Source organism: Hypomesus transpacificus, chromosome 23 (genome assembly GCF_021917145.1).
Source record: "Hypomesus transpacificus isolate Combined female chromosome 23, fHypTra1, whole genome shotgun sequence".
Lineage (NCBI taxonomy): Eukaryota > Metazoa > Chordata > Actinopteri > Osmeriformes > Osmeridae > Hypomesus > Hypomesus transpacificus.
Window position 1 is genome coordinate 8,506,830 of NC_061082.1, and position 20,532 is coordinate 8,527,361.

A 20,532-nucleotide genomic window follows, 5' to 3' on the forward strand; every position below is an offset into this window, starting at 1 on the left:
AATATTGATGTTTTCCAGCTGCTCCAGGCAAATACATAGGTGTCAATTTCTTTCAATCATCATGATCATGTCCATAATGAGAATATCATGCTTTCAAGCTTCATTAAGAATGACATGATAAACAATTGCTGGTGAGGGAAAGTTTGATGGGAATTTAACTCTACGTTATTATTTTAACTTTAAATAATTTCATAGCTATTCATATATACCAGATTATTTTTATTAGTAATACAATGACGACATTTATTATTTTTTAAAGAATCGGAATTATTGTTCCTAGAAAAAAGGACAATCATTTTTTATTTTTTGCAACCATTATTATTTGCTGCCACCAAACATACATTGTTACAATTGTTACACTGGACATCTCTGGAAATCTTAACAAGCAGTCGGATTGAGCGGATTATTTTCCCAGTCTTGTTTACAAGTCATTTGATCAAGCCTTGTTTGTGTCATAGGTGTAATTGCATCGCTCGTCAGTATCCTTTCCTCCCTCACTTGCCCACACCGGGTTTGGAACTTAGGGTACTTCTGACACGCATGCAATGGCCTCCTCTTATAAATACCCTTTTACGCCTGGTTCACACTGTTAATCTCATCATAAATTTCACCGATAATCCTGACAAAGAACAGTAGGCATAGTCACACAACCTCATCACATTACAGGATTATTCACCAACCCCATGAGCAAGTTCAGCAGTGAGCTCATGTAGTGGTTGTGGATGAAATTTGCAGAGGCCAACTGAACATGAACGGCAAACTGCCATTTTGTCCTGCATGAGCCGTTTCCAAAACTCCTCTTGTATCCATCACTCTGTTCATGTGTCCTCAAAATGTCCCCCTTTTAGACCCTTCAATGGGTTACAAGCATGGAAACAGAAATAAAGCAACATAACAGGTGGATAGGATTACTGTTGACGCCCATAAAAATGAAATCATTTCTGTAATAATTTTCGACCAAAATAAATGAATGACCAGCTGCATGCGTCCTGCATGCAAGTGCAAATCCTTGGTAACGTCAGCCTGTCTCCCTGCTTGAATCACTGTGTCTCAGCAGTTTTTTATTGAAATGCTCCATTTGTGCCAGCCACCCCAGCCACCCCAGCCACCCCAGCCACCCCAGCCACCCCAGCCACCCCAGCCACCCCAGCCACCCCAGCCACCCCAGCCACCCTGACTGGGAAAATACAAGACACTAAAAGACGGGAAACATTCCCGGGCAGGTGGCTCCCGCACCCGGATTGCCACACTGTTCTAGACCTGCAACAGTACCTTAGAAAGGACGGCTGTGGTTCTGCTTATCCTTATTTACCACAACCATAATGGATAGTCACTTTAAGTACAATCATAAAAATAAAAGCTTCTTGTACATTTGGCCACAGCCCATTTACTGTTAAGATGTATTGGAATAAGTAAGTAATTCCTGTAATAGAGAAATATGAACCTGAAGGGACTGCTCTGAAAAATGTCAGTAAAATGTGGAAACACAATGCTGATTGAAGACATTAGCATCCTCCTCTCCACCCTTCTCTCAGTCTAATGTGGTAAGTTAATGATCTAATTGAATCCTGTCTGGTCCTGATATTAGTCCTCTCTGCTGGGATCTTGTCATGCCAGTTTTTTTTACTGCCATTATTGCTTTGTCTTCCTACACCCTGAATTATTCTTCCCTGTCAGTAGATTATGTTTCAGCCCTGTCCCTCCAGTTTAGTGGGTACTCAAAAACTCTTGCTAACATTTCCACCTATCAAAAACGACCGCAAAGCCCTTTGGGACGTCAACTCGCAATATAAATAAGTTTAAATATGATAATATAAAATATCAAGCCTTTTAATGCCTGCAATGCGATCAAGTAAACTATACAACAACAATAGAGTTTTTTGTAACTGGCCCCTCTAACAGTACAACTATTCCCAGCTTGGCCCCCCCAGTTGAAATGGTTTAGAACCTCCACTGCATTCAACCTGGAAAAACCCTAGAGCATGACTAAGAAAGAAAATGCGTATCAACTTATGTTTCCATAAAAGAGATTGAGACATCGAAGCCTACTCAAGCTCTATATCAAGATGCATGACACATACATATAGGCCATGGGCAACTCATAACTTGTCTCATAACAGATACTCACAGGAAGGTTCATGGTGTAATGGTAACTTGTTGTTGACTGTCGGCTTAGTCACCATCATCATAGCTAATTGCTCTTGAGACACTAATGTCTCTATATCTGTTTTGGTGTGTGTGTGTGTGAGTGTGTGTGTGTGTGTGTGGGGGGGGGGGACACTAACATCATCTTATGATACAGAATGTAATGTCAATATTCCATACATTTCATTCAGATGAGGCACCTCACAGCAAGCTCATAAAGAACTTTGGAGGTTAAACATATCTTCTTCTTCTTCTTGATAAACACAGATCTGTGTTTATACAGTACTCAAATGATATAATCTATGATATGACAGGATATAATATAACCATTTTACACCCCTCACTTGGAAACACACACATGCAGAATGTTGTCTATAGTAACACAAGCTCTGTATCCATGCTCAAAACATTTTTTTTCATAGTTTGGACTAATGTACGTTAGAGATGAGGACTGAAATTATTATCTTACTGTATACCAGCCAATAAATTACAAGAAAGAGAGAGAAAATGTGTCTTATAAAACAAAAAAAGGCAATGAGATCAGGTTGTTAAACCAGGGCATCCCTCCTGCCAGTGTACCAAGGGAGCCTGTGTCATTATCTCCTGTCAGAGAAAGGTCATTGATGCCCTACATCTCCTTGTTATTTTCTCTCCAGACAAACAGGCTCAGCATCGCCCTACCCTGACCCTCACCTTGTCAACATTGTCAGAGTAATTGTAGCTCCAGAGTGGAGCTCTTTTTGGGGTCCCACACTATTAGCCTAGCAGCCTATTTTGTCAGATGTGTGTCAGGGTATATAGGGTGCATGGTACTGTATATTTCAAACTATTATGACAAATATACTGTCTAAAATTGGCTGTGCTGTATTAGATCAATTGATTAGTGGGAATTCTCCACAGATCTCACCTGTAAATATGTCTTCAATATGTTTATTACATGGATCTCCTGAATTCAGGCCTGCAAAGCCTGTGTCCCCCTGTATAAACTTTACCGTCACATATTTAAACAAGACAAGCAGAAGATAGATTGATATAGTCCAGGCCCTCTTTTGAAAACTGGGTGTGCTGCTGGTTGAAATGTACTTTCACTATGGGATCACTTTGCTCTTGTGTTACTGACGGTATCCTTGTCACAGCTTCCAAGATCAGCTGGTGCTTGAGAGAAAACACATGCAGACATACAACACACCCTCCATCTAGCTGGGCATTACTCTGGAACCTTGGCAAGTGTAGAAGGGATCTCAGCTCTTCGACGGTAGGCTACAGGATGGAAAATGTCAAATGTGTTTTGAAGATGTAATGCTTCTATTTAACTTTCAGCGCAACGTCTGCCATCAATCTCAAAGGAAAGACACATCTTCACGAGGAACACTTTTCCACTGAGAGCTATATATGTGACGCAACCTGCCACAGGCAAACTGTTGTGTTGAGACATCTGAAGAGGTCAGCCAACTCAATTCTGGTTTCCCAGAATAGGTTCTGTGCTAGGATTAAATGATACAAATCCTCCCAGAAAAGTAAGACCTCAAGACAGAACAGATGCCTCTAGTTACCCACCCAGAGGGAATTATAGGACAATGACATTAGGGGAAGAGGTTCAAAACAGGATGGCCAAACTAGTTTATAGCCTATAGCTCTGTTTTCAACCCCAGAGTCTAACAATAGACTATGATTCCATTATTTGCTTGTTTTCCATTCGTCTCCATGACGACTTCCTTACCACATGTCACAGCTTGCTAAATATAATTCAAATACATTCAAAAATACAAACCGAGAAGAAGGACTGACCGGGGTCTGTTGGTGAAATCCAATTTCCTGTGTTCTACTCAACATCTTGAGAGGAAGGCTTTGGTCGGATCTAATTAAACTACTTTCTATTAGGGAATACAGCCATAATCACAGTCTTTCAAACTTGGATGATTACATGCCTCTGTTTTGATGATATTGGCCGGGTTTCCCAGATACGTTAACAAGCTCTTAACGCTAAGATCTTCTTAAGAACGTTCCTAGAGCGTTCTAGAGCACTTCTTAACGAATCTGGGAAACCCGGCCATGTTCATGTTGATAGTGTTTAACATTTAACATATAAAGGTTCTTACACAAGATGGAGAGCACAATGCAAGGCTGACGGAGCTAGATACTGATCACATTGAGTCTGTTGTGGCAACTTGAGAGAAACACTGGCAGAGGTAATGTGACTGAAGCAGCAGCAACTGCCATCTTTTACAAACAACCCAGACCTCACTTACAATGCAGCTGCACTTCCTCATTTGTATCCTCTTCTTACAAATAGGCCTCAATGAAAAAATAAACAATTGTTTAAAAATAGACAGTGTTTTAGAACCACATTACAAACGTATGGAAACAAAGAGAAGGTTTCTGGTCCATTCCAAAGCTATTTCGTGGATTTATAGTCATCATCAAAGCTCCAATAGAGATTGAGTGGACCTCTCAGTGTCTGCTTATACACACAGAGTCTCATCCCCATCCCTTCAGCTCCTCTCTAATCATTAGAATGCAGCGCCAGCCCGCAGCTCCTACGCTGTGCAGAGAGGAATGATGAAACCAGGGCTAAAAATAGCTGCCTCCCAGGATCCCCCCTCACACTGCACTGTAAACATTCACAGAGCCAGCGACAGCCAGCCTCAGTGCAAAGCAGGCAGACTGACATACTGCAGCCCTGCTACATTACCCCTCCCCCTCCTTTTTCTCCTCCTGTTCCTCCCTTTCCTCATACTCGGGCCCCTGTTTTGTTTGAGAAAAATGGGTGCGATTGGAGCAAAGTCTTTTGAAAGGCTTCTGATCCAAACAAATCGGACACTATCAGTTCATGTAAATATTACAAGGAAGTGCCCCCAGACGTATCTTGGTTGGGTGGTTGCCCACGTATTCTACGTGTTACGTTTTTTCTCTTTGCTCTGTACCAGCAAAATATGGCTCTTAGTGTTTAGATTGGCAGGCATGCCTCATCAACCAGCAAGTAGGTCCTGCACAATGAAAGCCATATGTGAAGGCTTTACTGTGAAATGATATGAGGACATTAGCAGGCTATCAAAGCCAGTAGTATTATTGAATTGAAAATAGTGTGGCGTGGCTTTACTGTAAAGTAGGCCTACACTATTATGATCTCAGTTGAGCAAAGCACTGTGTGGCCTAAAGGCTTTACAATAGATAGAGTTCATGCCATCAGTCAGGTGATGTTCATTTGCTAATATGCTAAACTCAATGTACTTGTTGTCTGTAGCTACGGCACCACAACTTGCCCCCTCCGTTCACCATTCTTCTTTCAGAAATGTAAACACTGTGCATACTGTATATAGCCAACACAATGGACACTAACATTCTTGACACATGTCAAAATGTGACATGACAGGATCGTTGTAAATACATTGCAGAATCTGAGCTGTCAAATGTTAAGTTTCAAACTAGAATCCCAAAGCTGTCTGCAAAACTGCCCTGCAAATCATTTGATGTAATTGATATGTATCAAGTTAATCATTTGGTCCCATTTGGTAATTTCTGTGTCACCAACCCTAAACCCAAGGAATAACAAACCACATTGCAAGACAGTTGGCAAATTAAAACAATGAGACTATATAAGCTACTGACATTATAGGAATGATTAGGTTCCTGTTAGCGGTGCTATTGTTACTTGGTTTTAGTTACTGTAAGCCATAACTATTATTAACACGATAATACAATGGTCATAAAAGCATGACATATGAGGTAACAATACCATTCCCAGCCTTACATGACCTCACATGTAACGCATAAGGCTATTACTATAACCTGAATTATTGTACTATTATTGAATATTACAGATGGTTTAGTTTACCACAGTTTATCAACAGTTACGTCATATCACCCTGCATTGTAAGGCTTCACATTTCATCTATTGACTTCAAGCAATGTAGGCAAAAACATTTAAATATTTTCAAAGAATACCTTTAAGTCCACTTAGAGATGTCAATATCCCCATTGCTTTTCTTTCCTACTGATAGCACTAATGGGTAATCAATACATAATTTCCTATGCTCTGTTTGTACATACTCATCCTGAATTATGTCCATTAGGAACTACTTAGGACAAAATAATGTTGCTGTCTTTTACAGTGCATTGACATAAGTGCACCAAAGGGAAGTGATAATGGGTGGGTAGATGGAAGAGGTAGTCAAGGTTTTTGTGGTGGCTGGGCTGTTGTAAGTGAAACACTTCTGCACTGACACCCAGAGATCCAGTCTGGATCAGGGAAAAACTCAGAGAGATGGGTTTCCATGGTAATATTTTTTTCAGTTTGACGTCACAAGCTTCTCTGGTAAATCCTCTGCACAAAGGTTAGGGTGTGTATGTGAGTGAATGTGTGCGTGCGTGCATGTGTACTTTTATCATGTGCTTGTGCCTTTGAGAGTGTGCATGTTTAGGTGACAGAGAGAGAGAGAGAGAGAGAGAGAGAGAGAGAGAGAGAGAGAGAGAGAGAGAGAGAGAGTGAGAGAGAGAGAGTGATGCATTTCATGACGACTTGACACATCTATACATAGTGTAATATTACTGATTACTGACTTTTAGTGAACTTCCCACTCTATATATAGTTTATTTGATTATTTAAAGTTACAAGTTAAGGACGTGGTTCAAATACAAGAAGACAGGACAGGAACATACAAACTGTATTCTGTTGTGGTACTGATTAATAGTGCTATATATTATGGAAGGGCAACTTTTATGACTAAGTTCAGTTGCACTTGTTTGAACAATTAGGAACCACTTTTAAAAGCATTCATGATTTCTGTAAATGCGATATTAAACCCTGATTTTAAATTGGCATAATACAGGATTTGGTGAAGAGAGCATTATGACTTGTTTATGATTCAAAACCTTTTTTTTATGAAAAAAAAAGTTTTGACCTCAATGACTTAAAGCTTACTTACAAAACAATGACTTGGTCCCACATCGGTTACAGGAGTTGCCAAAAGTTAGCTCCACTCCCCGCTAAAAGTTAACCCAGCTAATTACTAGGTACCTAAAGTACAGTTCAAGAAATGTTCTTATTTGCTGGTCAATATTATATTGGCAATTAGTCAAAACAAATTCTAGAATTATTTCATGCTGGTCAGACTTATATTTCCATCTTATTTTCGTATTTTGGACATACTGACGCTTACCAGATGCACATTTACGGAGTGTTGATATGGTGTTCTGACATTTCTTTGTACCACATCAAAGCCTTCTTGCCAGACCAATTTGGTGTTTCTTGCCTGACTTTGACAGTGGTGCAACTGTTCTGTCAGGAGACAAGCATGGACTTGAGCAAGGTTGCCACCTACTGGGTTCCCAGGAACATTGATGGTGAACCAGATGTGAACCTCCATTATACATGATGTTAAACAGTGGCATTGATTTCCCAAGGGACAGGAAATGGATTTTTAATCAGATTTTTTAATGTGTTCCCCTTCCTCTTTAAATGGCATGTGATTGAGCATGGAAGAGTTCACAATTTCACGTCCCTACCACCTTTCAAGCCAAACCTACACCCCTGCCAGGCTTACAGCTGTTTGAAGCCGTATGTAAGTCTACATGTCAACAGTGACACATCATAATATATTGGATACATCTATTAGATAATGTGGTAGAAATGTTGGTCATATGCATAGATGTATGTGTATGAAATCTATAATCTCCCTTGTACATTGATAAAGGACAGCCAGTGACTAGTTTAGGTAAGGTTTTGAGTAGCTAAAAGGCTCTGAGACATTTTACTCTACAGGATGGGTAAAGCATCTTGTATTGTTTTATTTATGACCTGGGGGAGAAGTAGTTGAAGGGGTCAATGAGGCAGTTGCTCTGAACTTTGGCTAGAAGGACTGTGTCCTGTTTCATTGTTTATGTTAATTAAAAGGATTGTTTGAAGATGACCACACAAAGGACAGTTGACCATTTGGCTGGCCAACCCCTGTGGCTTTATTATCTACTGCTCTGGAGAGAGCTGTGACATCAAAGAACTTTGGGACACTTGGTATGGAGATGTATTGTTTCAAACTGTCACTGGCTTGAGTGAGCCAATCACAGAGTTTGCTACATTGATTGATTGACCTTATAGAATGCTATTTGATCTGCAGTTTATATAAGGTAGTGTTTTTGGATATTCGGTATCACTCTTGCGAACGATTTGTGACTAGCACACCATTCGTAATGACTGATCACAAAGTGCTTTGTTTAATCTTAAGTTTGTACAAGCTAAATACATTTAATTGAAACCGCCATTTTGACTATGTTCAAATCTACAGTCCAGCTTGAATTTTCTTTCACAATTCTTTAGTGAGACCAACACATTTTCATCATGTTTTGACCTCAATGTGCCATATAAATGTTCCGTTTATGTCCTATTGTCATTCTGCTTTCTTCAGTCATTACTTCAGATAAGACGGTCACAGACAGGTGGTGTCAAACAGTCTCTATTAGTGTAAGGTGTAGAAGGTGTCAGTGACACACAGTATGTATGGAGTGCCAAGGCACAATGGGACACTAGCATATTTGTGTGAGGAGTGGTGGGATGCGCTGCCTACACATAACTGGGGCCTGTAATTACTGTCCCAGCATGTCTGGGTGCGTACCAAGTGTGCGTCGTGAGGTTTGTGACAGGCCAGCTGAGAGTGTGAGGGGAAGCAGATGACCAGGGTCACATCTCCTCATACCAGCATCAACAGATATGCAGAGTATGACCTGAAACAGGTCAGGATGGGTCAGGGGTCTCTTCCAATTTCAGATGATAGCTTGAATTAAAATTCCAAATTCACATGGAAAATGTTAAAAAAAAAAAAATTCACAGAACATTTAATTGTATGTGGATGGACAGTGACATTGTTTCTCAATTTCACATTTTTTTCTACTTAAGCCATAGGGTCATCTTTCTGGATTTGATGAGAGAAAAGAGGAGGCTGCTCAACTGTAGTTTGATACTCCATGAGGGAGATGAAGAGCAGAAATGTCTGAATATAAGAACCTGTTGACTGAATTGTCTCTAATGCCATGATCTCACTACACTTAAATTAACAAAGCCATAGTCAAAGCATTAAATTTACATTTAGTCATTTAGCAGACTCTCTTAACCAGAGCGACTTACAGTAAGTACAGGGACATTCCCCCCGAGGCAAGTAGGGTGATGTGTCTTGCCCAAGGACATAACGTCATTTGGCACGGCCGGGAATTGAACCGTATTAAGACGATTGTTGAGAAATGATCAACAGTTTGCTGACTTCAATGCCAACATGGTGTGTTGCCTGTTTTCAATCTAGCTCTGTGGAATTTAGATAAGGATTTGATTCAGATCTTCCAAAAACTACAGTACATTAATATGTTTTCTGTGTGCTGGCCCAACTCTTCTATCCTCATGCAGTACAGCTATTTATATCCTGAGGGGGTTGGAGATAGGGCTCCGACCACAGCTGAGAGGAATTAAATTAATCCCCAGGAAAGAATGTAAAAATAAACTTTTCAGAACGTTGCCTTCTATGGAAGCAATGGAAAGGAGAGATCAGACGAAAAATGTCTGAGGTGGAGACACCCATAAAAGTGAACAAGACCAAGTTGGAATACCATACGATCAGATATAGCCTTTATTATATGTAAGAGAGACAGGTTAAAGTGTCTCTTGTACCGTGAGAGGACATTGCTTTATTGAATCTCCAAGGCATCGCTATTAAATAAAAATAGAAAATGTGAACGTAAACGGGTCCATCTTGAAAATGTGCTTGATAAAAATACAGCTAAACCAAAAACACGGTAATGTTCGACCAAAATACTTTATTATTAAATCATAGCTGCCCTCATTTCTGTACATTAACCAAGAGCAGAAGCCCACAAGCGGCCCTAAAAAGCAGGTTCTTTTAGGTCAAATTTAAGGTCTCAAATATTACTTTTCAATGGTGTTTGCTGTGTAGGCCCTTTACTCTTCATGCTTCTCAATGGGGGACAATGCTTTAACAACACAGGTGACGCTCCCACAAACACCAGAAGGGGGTGCTCTGAGGCTCACTGTATCTACAGTCAGCTCCATCTACTTGATAATGGTCTCTCTCTTTTTCTCTTTCCTATTTCTGAATATGGCAGCAAAGGCTAGGGAAATGTGGGGTCAACAAGGGACTACAGTATTCTGTTACGCCACAGGAGAAAGTGCTGGCAGGAGCCCCTTTGTGTTCTAGAAGGCCCAGTGTTGTTTCAGTGAGCCCTGCCCCTGCCCACGTCAGCATAACGGCTGACTGGCATGCAGGGATCCATCCCCTTATTGGCAGATCCCCCTGACTCATCATCATGCTCCCATCTCTTTGTCGGGAGGTTTAGCGGCAGTGCAGCACGGGGCAGTCATGCCACACAGGGACACTGAAGTGTGCCTTCCACCATGCCCCTGCCTTCACACACAGAAACACACAGTCACGCATACTCACATATCCACTGACTTGTAGATTTCCTCTACAATGATATGATATCGATCATCATATTCGATCTGCATCTAAACTTAAAGAAAAATTATCATGGTGCTAAATAACACACTGTAGTACAGTATTGGAGTCTGTATGAGAATATTTGGCCATAGAGATACACATTTTGTAGCAGCACCAGCAGAGGGGGTTAAAGGGTGAATGCTTGCCTTCAAAACCAATGGTAGCGGAGGTGTGCAATAATAGAAACAGAAATGTCTGATAACAACATCTGTTGGACCCATAACACAAAACGAAATTCTTCATGGGATGTTGAATACTAGACTTAAAGACAAGTGTTCCTTCTTCCCTGTTTAGGTTACCACCATTGTGTGGACAGTGATGAGTGAACTCATTTTTAAAGATAGAATACAGTAAAAATTGTATAAACCGCTATAGTCTCTAAACATTCTGAATTTCTCAATTGTGGCTTGCTGACATTCCACAGAGGGTTTTAATGATTTGAGTTAAGTGTTTGGAACTTTTCCATCATTATGCAAATGGACAAACAGAAGCACTGAGTTTGGTGTCAATTTAATTGCAAATGACTTCAAAGAGAACCATCAATCCTTCCCGCACAATCTTTTTTATTACATCCGCAAACAACAATGATGCAAAACAGATACTGATGGAGACAGTCTAAAAGTCCTGCATATGGCGGAAAGACCCAACCTTAGGGAGCATGGCTCCCCACTCGGTGAAGTGACGGTACTCTGCTTTTTCCAGCAGGTACTGGCGGCCACGGTAGCTGGGGAGCTCGTAGAAGACCCAAGCCCCATCCAGGACATTGGCAGAATGGACCTCACGGTAGTGCCAGCGCTCAGACACGTTGGCCAGATCCTCGCTAACCTCCATCATCTGGCCGCTGAAGTCAGGGCGCTCATAGATACGCATCCGGAACCTGTCAGAGGTCTGAAATTCAAAGAAGGGACGATGTTTGCGGAGGGACACCAAACAACTTCAATAAAGTCATAGTAATGAAATGTGTTCTAGGATGGCTTTAACACAATAATTTTCCAGAATGTCTTTATGTTCATTTTGTAGATTGTTTTGTAATACTCTAAGTAGATATGGGGAGTTAAATTAACAAATTTGAACGACTAATTATCAATAAGATCACAATGATTTGAGGGAAAAGGAAAGTGGCATCCTTAAACCAATAAACACATCTATTGGAGACATCTATGTCTCTATCCTGAGATATAGTGTGCATGGAACCCATTGACCTGCCTTGTTTGTGTCTATGCATGTATGAATGACAAAGAAAGAGAAAGTATAGAGGGAGTAAGGCAGATGATAGTAGGTGATAGTAGGTGATAGTATGTCAGATGAATCTGCCGCTACACAGCTTGATGTCAACAGTAAGATCTCGATTGGATAAGACTCACATTTCGGATTATGCGGCAAGCCCTGATGTTGTCGTTGAGGCCCATCCAGCGCTGGTAGTCTGGGTACTCCCCGCTGGTTAGGATATACTGGTAGCCTGTGAAGTTGGGGCGTTCATAGAGCACCCAGGAGCCACTCTCCACCCTGATGGAGTTGCAGCGGCTGAAATGGGTCTTTAGCTCAGGACAGTCACTGCTACACTCATAGTGACACCCCTGGAAGTTCTTGTCCTCAAAGAAGATGATCTGTGGAAGTAGAAAGAAGTATTCAAAACATGCTGTCAGTTTTCAGGCATTGCTATGGGTAAGTGGGTGTGTATCTGTATGTGCATCCACTTTTGGCAGTTATGGAGCAAGGGGCTAAACAGTCTACCTTTCCCATGTGCTCCATGTTTGGGGCTTTCACTGACTTTTGTTTACTGAATATTTATGGGTAGCTATTCGCCTCTCACATGCATCGTAACAACCTCTGACATGGGCCAGATTTATATATGTGGGACATTGAAATGCACTGCCAATGGAATCTTTGTCATTCGAATAGCCTCAGCATTTATATCACTACAATAGCTGATGGTGCAATTGTTTTAACTTGGCACTGCTTAATGAAATGTTTACAAAGCATTGAGTGGAAGCTGTACTTTTGATCTTACAATGCTACCATGATTCCAGAAAAGATTGCTTGATCAAAATAAACTGTGTTTTTTCCCCACAGCTGGTACTGAGAGGGATGCTGTGTCGTTGGCTTCTGGCCACAGGGCTACGTTGCGTAAACCCTTAACATCTGTTGTGGAACAGAGAGATGTATTCAAACTCTCAAGCCCCACCCTCTATCCTAGTCCACACTCTGCCAGTTGGCTAAAACGGGGGGTTCATTTTGATGCATGAATTTGTGGATGGAAAGATGATTTCAATAAAACGCCAAATCGTAGATGATTCATTGTGTTAAAAATGATTGATCAATATTATTGATATGTTGTCCAGTTCACACAGACACTGACTGTGTACAATTGTTCTGATGGTCAATACATATTGAGTCATTACGTAAAACTGGCACTTCTGTAAACCAAACACTGAAAAACTGTACCACAGACAGCTACATGAAGGTTGGTATTATGCGCTGGTCAAACCGATCCAGCATACTTTTGGTTAAAGGACTGCCATGGTTCTCATATTCCTATACAACAATCTATGTGAAACCACACATCTGTCAAATAATACATGCTTGTAAAGTCTATGTGTGACCCCTTTTTTGCAACAATTACACTAATCTCAACTGCTAGCTAATGGTTTGCTTTTATAGCTAACATACTTTTAACTAACAGCATGCCAGTCTTCATCACAACTGGTACATCTGTAACCAAAAGTTCATTCCAAAACGAATGTGCCGATACAAATACGAGTTGGCTTCAAATATGCAGAAACCAGTTAATAAAAAATCCTATTTTTAGTAACTAATGTTGAGAAATAAACAAACCCTCGCACTTACAATACCCTGGAAAGCACTTTGACCAATTCTCTTTGACTTGGTTTGGGCCCTGTTAGGGATACTCATTAATCCATTATTAAACTCATCCAGTTTACTTAATCTTTATCTAATCATTCAGTAGCAAGTCTGTTATGCCTCTGTAATCTGTTCATATAGTTCATATTGACTGTGACGCAATTTTAATGGCGTTTGTTCCTTTGTTTGTGCAAGCATTATCCCGGCTCCAGACTGGTATATGCCAAAACCAAATGAATGTAGGACCAGGATAACTCCAACCACACGTGCTGGTAGGCTTTGAGATACAGTACTTGCAAAACTATACTGTTGTGAGGACAAGACAGCATGTGATATGGTTCTCTTTTCTGTGCATGTAATGTAGACGTCGGCTCACATATCTTATGACCTGCTTGTGTTGAATCTATTGATACAAATATGTCAGGTGTAATCCTTTGACTATCCTTTGACAGGATAGTCAAAGTGAAAAATCCTACAACAATGGTGTGTATCAGACAATAGTTTTTATTGATGGACTCGGTGGTCAGTGTCCAAGGGGGCCACACTTCTACTGGGCAGGAAGAGGATGGGGGGGGGGGGGGTGGCAGAGGGCTCTAAAACTCAGTGATCCTGCGGAAAGACCCCACAACAGGGGAGTTGGCACCCCAGTCAGAGTAGTTCTGGTACTCCCCGCGCTGCAGGAAGTACTGGCGACCGTGGTAGCTGGGCTGCTCATACAGGGCCCAGGCACCATCCATCACCACACAGGAGTGAAACTCATGGAACTTGAAGGTATCAGTGAAAGATGGGCAGTCCTCACTCCACTCGGCCATCTGGCCTCCGAAATCCTGTTTGTCGTAGAATCGGATCTTCCAGGAATTTCCATAGACCTTGAAATACAAACACGCAGACTTGTACGTTAGAATGATCATTCTATTGGTCATGTTTATATTTTTGGTCAGTTTATGCAATAGGGCCTAAAACAATTCAGGACTTCTGGATGCCACAGTAATGAGATTATTGGCTGTTTTCCTGGTTTCTCATGGATGTGAGGTAAACTCCTGCCAAAACATGAGCCTTTCATCTCTTCTTTTTGTGCGTTGGCTTTTGACTGATTAATGCCTGGTTGGTGCACCCTGTGGCATTCCCTTTGAGTTGAGCACTGCCCTGCATTCAAATCTGGTCAAACATTTACATCCAATTTCTGAAAAGCCATTATCCCATCATTTCTCATGTAATATACTGTAGTGTCATCAAACTACATTGCCTCAGTCTGACAAGGCTTGACAAGGTTTTGTATTGTTGATGGGCTCACGTTTTTAATTGAGCGGCATGATTTGATGCTGTCATTGAAGCCCATCCACTGCTGGTGGTCCGGGTACTCTCCAGGGTTCAGAATGTACTGGTAGCCCCCATAGTTGGAGCGCTCGTACAGCACCCAGCAGCCACTCTCCACCCTGATAGAGTTACAGCGGCTGAAGTAGGAGTGTAGATCAAGGCAATCGCTCCTGCACTCATAGCAGCGACCTTGGAAATTCTTATCCTCAAAGAACACAATCTGTCAAGAAGGGAAACGGAGTCTGGTAAACTGCCAGCCATACAGTTCTTAATGTGCCCACTTCAAGAGGAACAATAATAATGAGTGAATGGCGCTATTCTCATACAAATATACAGACAGACATACAAACATGAATACATGAAGTTCAGGTTTCACATCCGTAGATTACTGGAAAAGCTTACTCTGTGTTTGCTTTCAAAGTACATCATTTGTATATAATTAAACAATTAATTCAACACGACTTCTTACCTTCCCCATTTTTGTTATTGCTCACCTCCCACCCAACAGCAGTCCAGCTTAGGTTTATATCGAAATGCAGAATGTGCCGACAAAGGAAAGCTATTGTTAACCAAATTAGTCTAATTTGCATATCAGTTAAATGGTGTATTCAAGTTTGATTTCCCTTTGTCCCAATGTAATGGCTCTGTATCAAAGAATTGTCAGAACTGTGAAGTGAAAGTTATAAAGGCCAACTCCCCCAAAGACACCCTAAATGCAATATTTCCATTCAAACTCTGCATGCAAGGAATCTTTATTTGTTTGTTTGATGTCTTGTGTTTGGGACCAATGATTTTTGGGGGGTTTTGTTTGTGTGCATCTTCCTTGTATGGCCATTGTAGACATTTGTCTTGTCTATCTTTGCAATTGAAGAGTATAATGTAATCAGCTTTTCCCATCAGTAGTTTGTCAGTGCCTGCTTGGTTCTGATGTGATACTACAAGGACGCTAAGCATGTTCAGAAGTTAATTGCGAATTTTGTTGTATCCAGGTGTTTAATGATGACGGTAGATTCTACTGTTGGTGAGTAAACTTTGGAGGGTTGTTTAGTGAAAGCCTAGTCTGTATAAAAATGTATTTGATGGGAAATAATGTTTTTTTTCCCAAAACAATTGAATCAACAATCCCAGTACAAAAACAAACTGTGAAGTATTAAATACACAGTACATGTGTATATCCTAAATTGTGGCTTCAGGATTTCTATTTGTGCAGTATGCACAAATACATTTATTCTGGTTCCATGCCAGACTGTTACATGGCTACATAAGTTATCGTATGATATACGTACGTATATTCGTACGTATATTCAACCTCACTGTGGTCTGAAAATAAATTATTTAGCTTTAGTGTGTCCAGAACTAGAAGATCATAGCAAACATACAGCTCTGTAAAAAAAAATCTGAGACCACTGCACCTTTTTCTTTTCTTTTTTTAAAAAGTTGAGAAGGACAATTTTGAGTGAGGAACAGGAGCGGGTTGCACCAACACGATTTAGGACCAGTCTTAAGCTAAGACTGGCGTAACTCAACGTTCTATGTCTAAAATGATGTTGTGCCTGTTGCACCACGCTGACTTAAGCTGCTTTTTCCCTAAGTCTAGTCCTAAATGTTACGCCCTGTGGAGAGGAGACTTATGTTAAAACAGAACGTTTTCTGTGTTGGTTTCTATAGTAATTTTCACAAAACCGTTGAGTGCAGCTAAAACAACAAGTAGCCGATAACAATGGCGCGTCTAATTTATAGATTGTATAATGAACGCGCTTTAAGACGTGAGAGAGTAGTGCGAGACAGAACTAACCCGCTGGATATGTACAATGATGAGGAGTTATTTCAGAGGTTTCGTTTCAGTAGGGTTGAGATTTTTTCTCTAGTGGACGAACTGTCCGACGATTTGCGCTTTCAGGCAGACCGAAATGCTGCCCTGACGCCAACGTTACAGTTTTTAATTGCACTGAGGTTTTATGCAAACGGTGCATTTAAAAACACCGTGGGGGACATGATCGGCGTGCATAAATCTACAGCTCGTAGAGTTATTCGTAGGGTCTCGCTGGCACTGATTCGCCGCCTACCGCATTATGTCAACTTGCCTAACGAGGCCGAGGCAATCGCTGTCAAGCAGCGTTTGCCTAACTCTGGCATCCCTGGTATCATCATGGTAAAAATGTATGGGTATCATGGCAACGCACGTTCCATTCTAGAATTCCACGGGCACTTTCATGAACGCGCATGTTACCACCAGTCTTAGTTAAGACTGGTCGTAAATTCAGTTGGTGCAACAGGCGTTAGATATGGGCCTAAGACCGTTCTTAACTAAGACTGACTTAGGACTTATGACAGCACCACCTCCAGAGTGGGTTGCACCAACTAGTCTTTGCTAAGACTGTCATAAGTCCTAAGTCAGTCTTAGTTAAGAACGGTCTTAGGCCCATATCTAACGCCTGTTGCACCAACTGAAAAAGTTCTTCATCAGTTGCACCATTGTTTAATATTGAGTAATTGATTGTGCAGTTTTATGGTGGTTAATTATGACTATGCAGTATTTAGTTAGTGTACATATTGCACTACACTTAACCAGTCACTGCCAAAAATCATTTCACCATCAATGGATTTACTACAGTATTGTGAATTATACTATATCATACACTATATAATTAATGAATATAGCCCATCCATGCTAACAGGTGACAAAATAGTCTGAGTTGATACATGCTGGTGCCATGCACTTCTGATTGTTGGGAGCTGCAATTGGCACTGTCCCAGATGCATACAATCTGGAATAATAAGCATTTACATAATGATTTCACAAACACTGTAGCTATCTGCTAGGTTGCTGAGTAAGGCATCCAAAACAAAAGGTTAGGTCAATTAGCTATCAAGTTGAGTATAAAAGTGAGAGTAAGTGGGTAAAGTACCAGTGTTATCAGACTTAGGAGAGAATCACAATGGGCAGGGTAGGATAACTCTTTGTTATTCTCTTTTATGATCTTTTTCTTATATTAAATGTGTATGTTATGTATAATAACAGATATCTAAAAAAAAAAAAAAAATCACGTTTGTGCTTAAAACACTAAGATCAGTGCATATTTTTTTTACCTCATATGTTTACGACAGACTATTCAATGATTTTCTTACTTAAAGTTTAACCTTTTGAAAACATGTCTTAGATCACCTTCTACGAGGACAAGAACTTCCAGGGTCGCTCCTATGAGGCCAGCAGCGACTGCCCTGACATGTCCTCATACCTGAGTCGCTGCAGCTCCTGCAGGGTGGAGAGTGGCTGCTTCATGGTCTATGAGAGGCCCAATTATATGGGCCAACAGATGTTGGTGAGAAGGGGTGAATACCCAGACAACCAGCGTCTAATGGGAATGAATAGAAGCGACTGCATCAGATCCTGCCACATGATCCCTATGGTAACAGAGCTTTTTCAGATGTGTCTAGTTCACAAGCTCACATGTCTCTCTGTTTGTATTGACCCAAAATATATTCTTTGTAACAGCACAAGGGAGTCTTCAGGATGAGGATCTACGAGAGGGAAAATTTCTCTGGTCAGATGCATGAGCTGATGGACGACTGTGAATTCATCCAGGAACGCTTCCGTATGAACGACTGCCAATCCTGCAAGGTCATGGATGGACACTGGCTGATGTATGAGCAGCCTCAGTACAGAGGCAGGCAGATGTACCTGAGCCCTGGAGACTACAGAAGCATGAGGGAGATGGGCATGGACATAAGAACTGGCTCCATGAGACGTATCATGGAATCATGTTAGAACCATGAACCAACCTCTACCTAATAACAATAAATATGCTTTTGTCTTTTACATCTGAGAACCATTTGTTTAATCCATAAGCAAGTGTTTTGAAGTTTACGTGTTGATGAAACTTGTGATAAGGGGGAGCCTGCAAAAAGATCACTGGAATGGTTCTTGAGTTATTTAAATTATTTAATTCTTAAGTCATTCGAATGGACATTTAGACCAGGGTACCTTGATGACAGATGAAAGATCAAATTGAGACTTGATCGGTCAAATTGTCACATTCACAAAAATGTGTGGTGTTAATTAAAAGTTATATCGTTTCAAGCATTTTCACTAAAACAGCAAAGCAAATGTTTAATGATCAAGTATTCCCAGCCAACTATGGAAGGAAAATATAAAATGATTGTAATTGTGATCAAAGGGTTCAGTCTCAAGAAATAATTCAATACTAAGGGGGATTTATTTTTTCTTGTGTTAAAGCTTTTTGAGGACAGCACAATGTTTCATACCTTACTCTATATACCTTACTCCAATCTGGGCATCAATAAACATCCACACTTAGTTAAATAAGTTTACAAAACAAAAAATAACATTCTATATATCTCTGCAACAACTTAACACAAGTTTGTGCATGTGAGTGTGTGTGTTGTAGGGTATGGTAATGTCAGAAAAAATACAAAATATTTTAGCTTTTCATTTAAAAAGAAACACACCAGATTGCACTTTAAAGTATGAAAGGTATGCTAAATGATTTCATCAAGGTGTTTTGGATCCTTGTGAAGAAAAATATTCCCTCAAAAAGTATTTCAAGTCAGAACAAGCACTAAAGGACAATGATGTTAACAATCATAACTAATTATTTATACATACTGTCACGTCTATGTACTCGGAACAACCTACAAGGAGGCTGCGCTCTGCTTCCCCTGAGTTTTGGGTTAATTGATTTCACCTGTTGCTTGTTTGACCCCTTTAAGTTTGCTATTCAAACCCCAGTGTTTCCTAGTTTCTTTGTCTTTTCTTAAACAGTCTGTCGGAGCCTTGTTCTATGTAGTTTTGGCCGCTCTGTGCTTTGGCTATTTGCCTGTCTCCTGGTTTCGATTTTGGATTGCCTATATTTCCTTGTTTGCCTGTATATAGACCTCTGCCTGTTCGTGGACTACCCTGTTCTACAATAAACCCTCTGCACTTGGATCCTGAGTCTGGTCTGGTTACACAGTGTTGTGCAAAACTACTTAAGAAATTATTAATTGAAAAAACGAAATAAACCTTTTCTCAAAGTTGCAGAAATACAGATATACAGTATATAAACAAGATTGTTTGTTGTTGACTTGGACTTTTCACAGTACTGCACAATACTTGCAGGTGTCTGAATAAATGTATCAATGATAATATGTTGTATTCCACAGCTTACAAACATTTCTAACAGGTGTTATGGTACATGATGTTCAAGTCTAAGTGCCCATAACAGTCTATTGTACAAGTATAGGTCTGAGGATACTTGGATTCACAAAGATTAGAAAGCCTTATTAGATTGATCAATTCTGATACCGTTCATTCCACCTCTTCTTTAAAACATTAATTATTCAGAAACACATGGATTTAAAGCATGACATTTATATCATTTAACAGTGATAAATGTACAATATTTAGCAATTGGATCTTCAAAGCAGCTAGTGGCTAACTCAAACAATCAAAATCCCAAAAAGGAACGCTAATGCTTTTACAGTATGTATAGTTCATCATCCAGCATTTAAATTGATCTCAATGTAGAATATGTATAAAACATTCACAATAATTCATTATACTCACAATGCATTGACCTGTACTGTATAAACAACTTTGTTATCGGCACAGTACAGTATATTTAGAAGCTTCTGTTAATTCTTTATGCAAGGAAACAATATAGACACATGCATCTGCAACAGAGATGCATAGAGACAGATAATTACCCCAGTA

The 20,532-nt window shown here is 40.3% G+C and overlaps 3 protein-coding genes across 4 annotated transcripts; 1 reads left to right on the top strand and 2 right to left on the bottom strand.

Moving 5' to 3' along the window:
• Nucleotides 1-11,135: 11,135 nt before the first annotated feature.
• On the bottom strand, nucleotides 11,136-12,462 carry crygs3 (crystallin, gamma S3). The gene is made up of 3 exons (XM_047047279.1): nucleotides 12,375-12,462; nucleotides 12,005-12,247; nucleotides 11,136-11,528 (listed from the first exon to the last, which is right to left on the bottom strand). The coding sequence occupies exons 1-3, from the start codon at nucleotides 12,390-12,392 to the stop codon at nucleotides 11,256-11,258; spliced, it is 534 nt and encodes a 177-aa protein (XP_046903235.1). The 5' UTR covers nucleotides 12,393-12,462; the 3' UTR covers nucleotides 11,136-11,255.
• A 1,526-nt stretch (nucleotides 12,463-13,988) lies between these two features.
• On the bottom strand, nucleotides 13,989-15,385 carry LOC124485395 (gamma-crystallin M2-like). Its single transcript, XM_047046985.1, has 3 exons — nucleotides 15,289-15,385; nucleotides 14,797-15,039; nucleotides 13,989-14,371 (listed from the first exon to the last, which is right to left on the bottom strand). The coding sequence occupies exons 1-3, from the start codon at nucleotides 15,295-15,297 to the stop codon at nucleotides 14,096-14,098; spliced, it is 528 nt and encodes a 175-aa protein (XP_046902941.1). The 5' UTR covers nucleotides 15,298-15,385; the 3' UTR covers nucleotides 13,989-14,095.
• Nucleotides 15,386-15,635: 250 nt separating this feature from the next.
• LOC124485393 (gamma-crystallin M3-like) lies at nucleotides 15,636-18,700 on the top strand. Of its 2 annotated transcripts, none has more exons than XM_047046984.1 (3): nucleotides 15,636-15,840; nucleotides 17,981-18,229; nucleotides 18,316-18,633. In XM_047046984.1, exons 2-3 carry the CDS (start codon nucleotides 18,047-18,049, stop codon nucleotides 18,586-18,588), a joined length of 456 nt encoding a protein of 151 aa, XP_046902940.1. In that variant the 5' UTR covers nucleotides 15,636-15,840; nucleotides 17,981-18,046; the 3' UTR covers nucleotides 18,589-18,633. The 2 variants fall into 2 exon arrangements, with proteins under 2 accessions (XP_046902940.1, XP_046902939.1); XM_047046983.1 differs by lacking the exon at nucleotides 15,636-15,840 and adding an exon at nucleotides 17,671-17,767 and having other exon boundaries at nucleotides 18,316-18,700.
• Nucleotides 18,701-20,532: the final 1,832 nt, after the last annotated feature.

Excerpts from the sequence above, each read along its gene's own strand:
- LOC124485395 (XM_047046985.1), bottom strand. Across the intron at positions 14,372-14,796 it reads CATGCCGCTCAATTAAAAAC|GTCTATGGAAATTCCTGGAA; the intron begins GTGAGCCCATCA and ends TTGTATTTCAAG.
- crygs3 (XM_047047279.1), bottom strand. Across the intron at positions 11,529-12,004 it reads CTTGCCGCATAATCCGAAAT|ACCTCTGACAGGTTCCGGAT; the intron begins GTGAGTCTTATC and ends TTTGAATTTCAG.
- LOC124485393 (XM_047046983.1), top strand. Across the intron at positions 18,230-18,315 it reads CCTGCCACATGATCCCTATG|CACAAGGGAGTCTTCAGGAT; the intron begins GTAACAGAGCTT and ends TCTTTGTAACAG.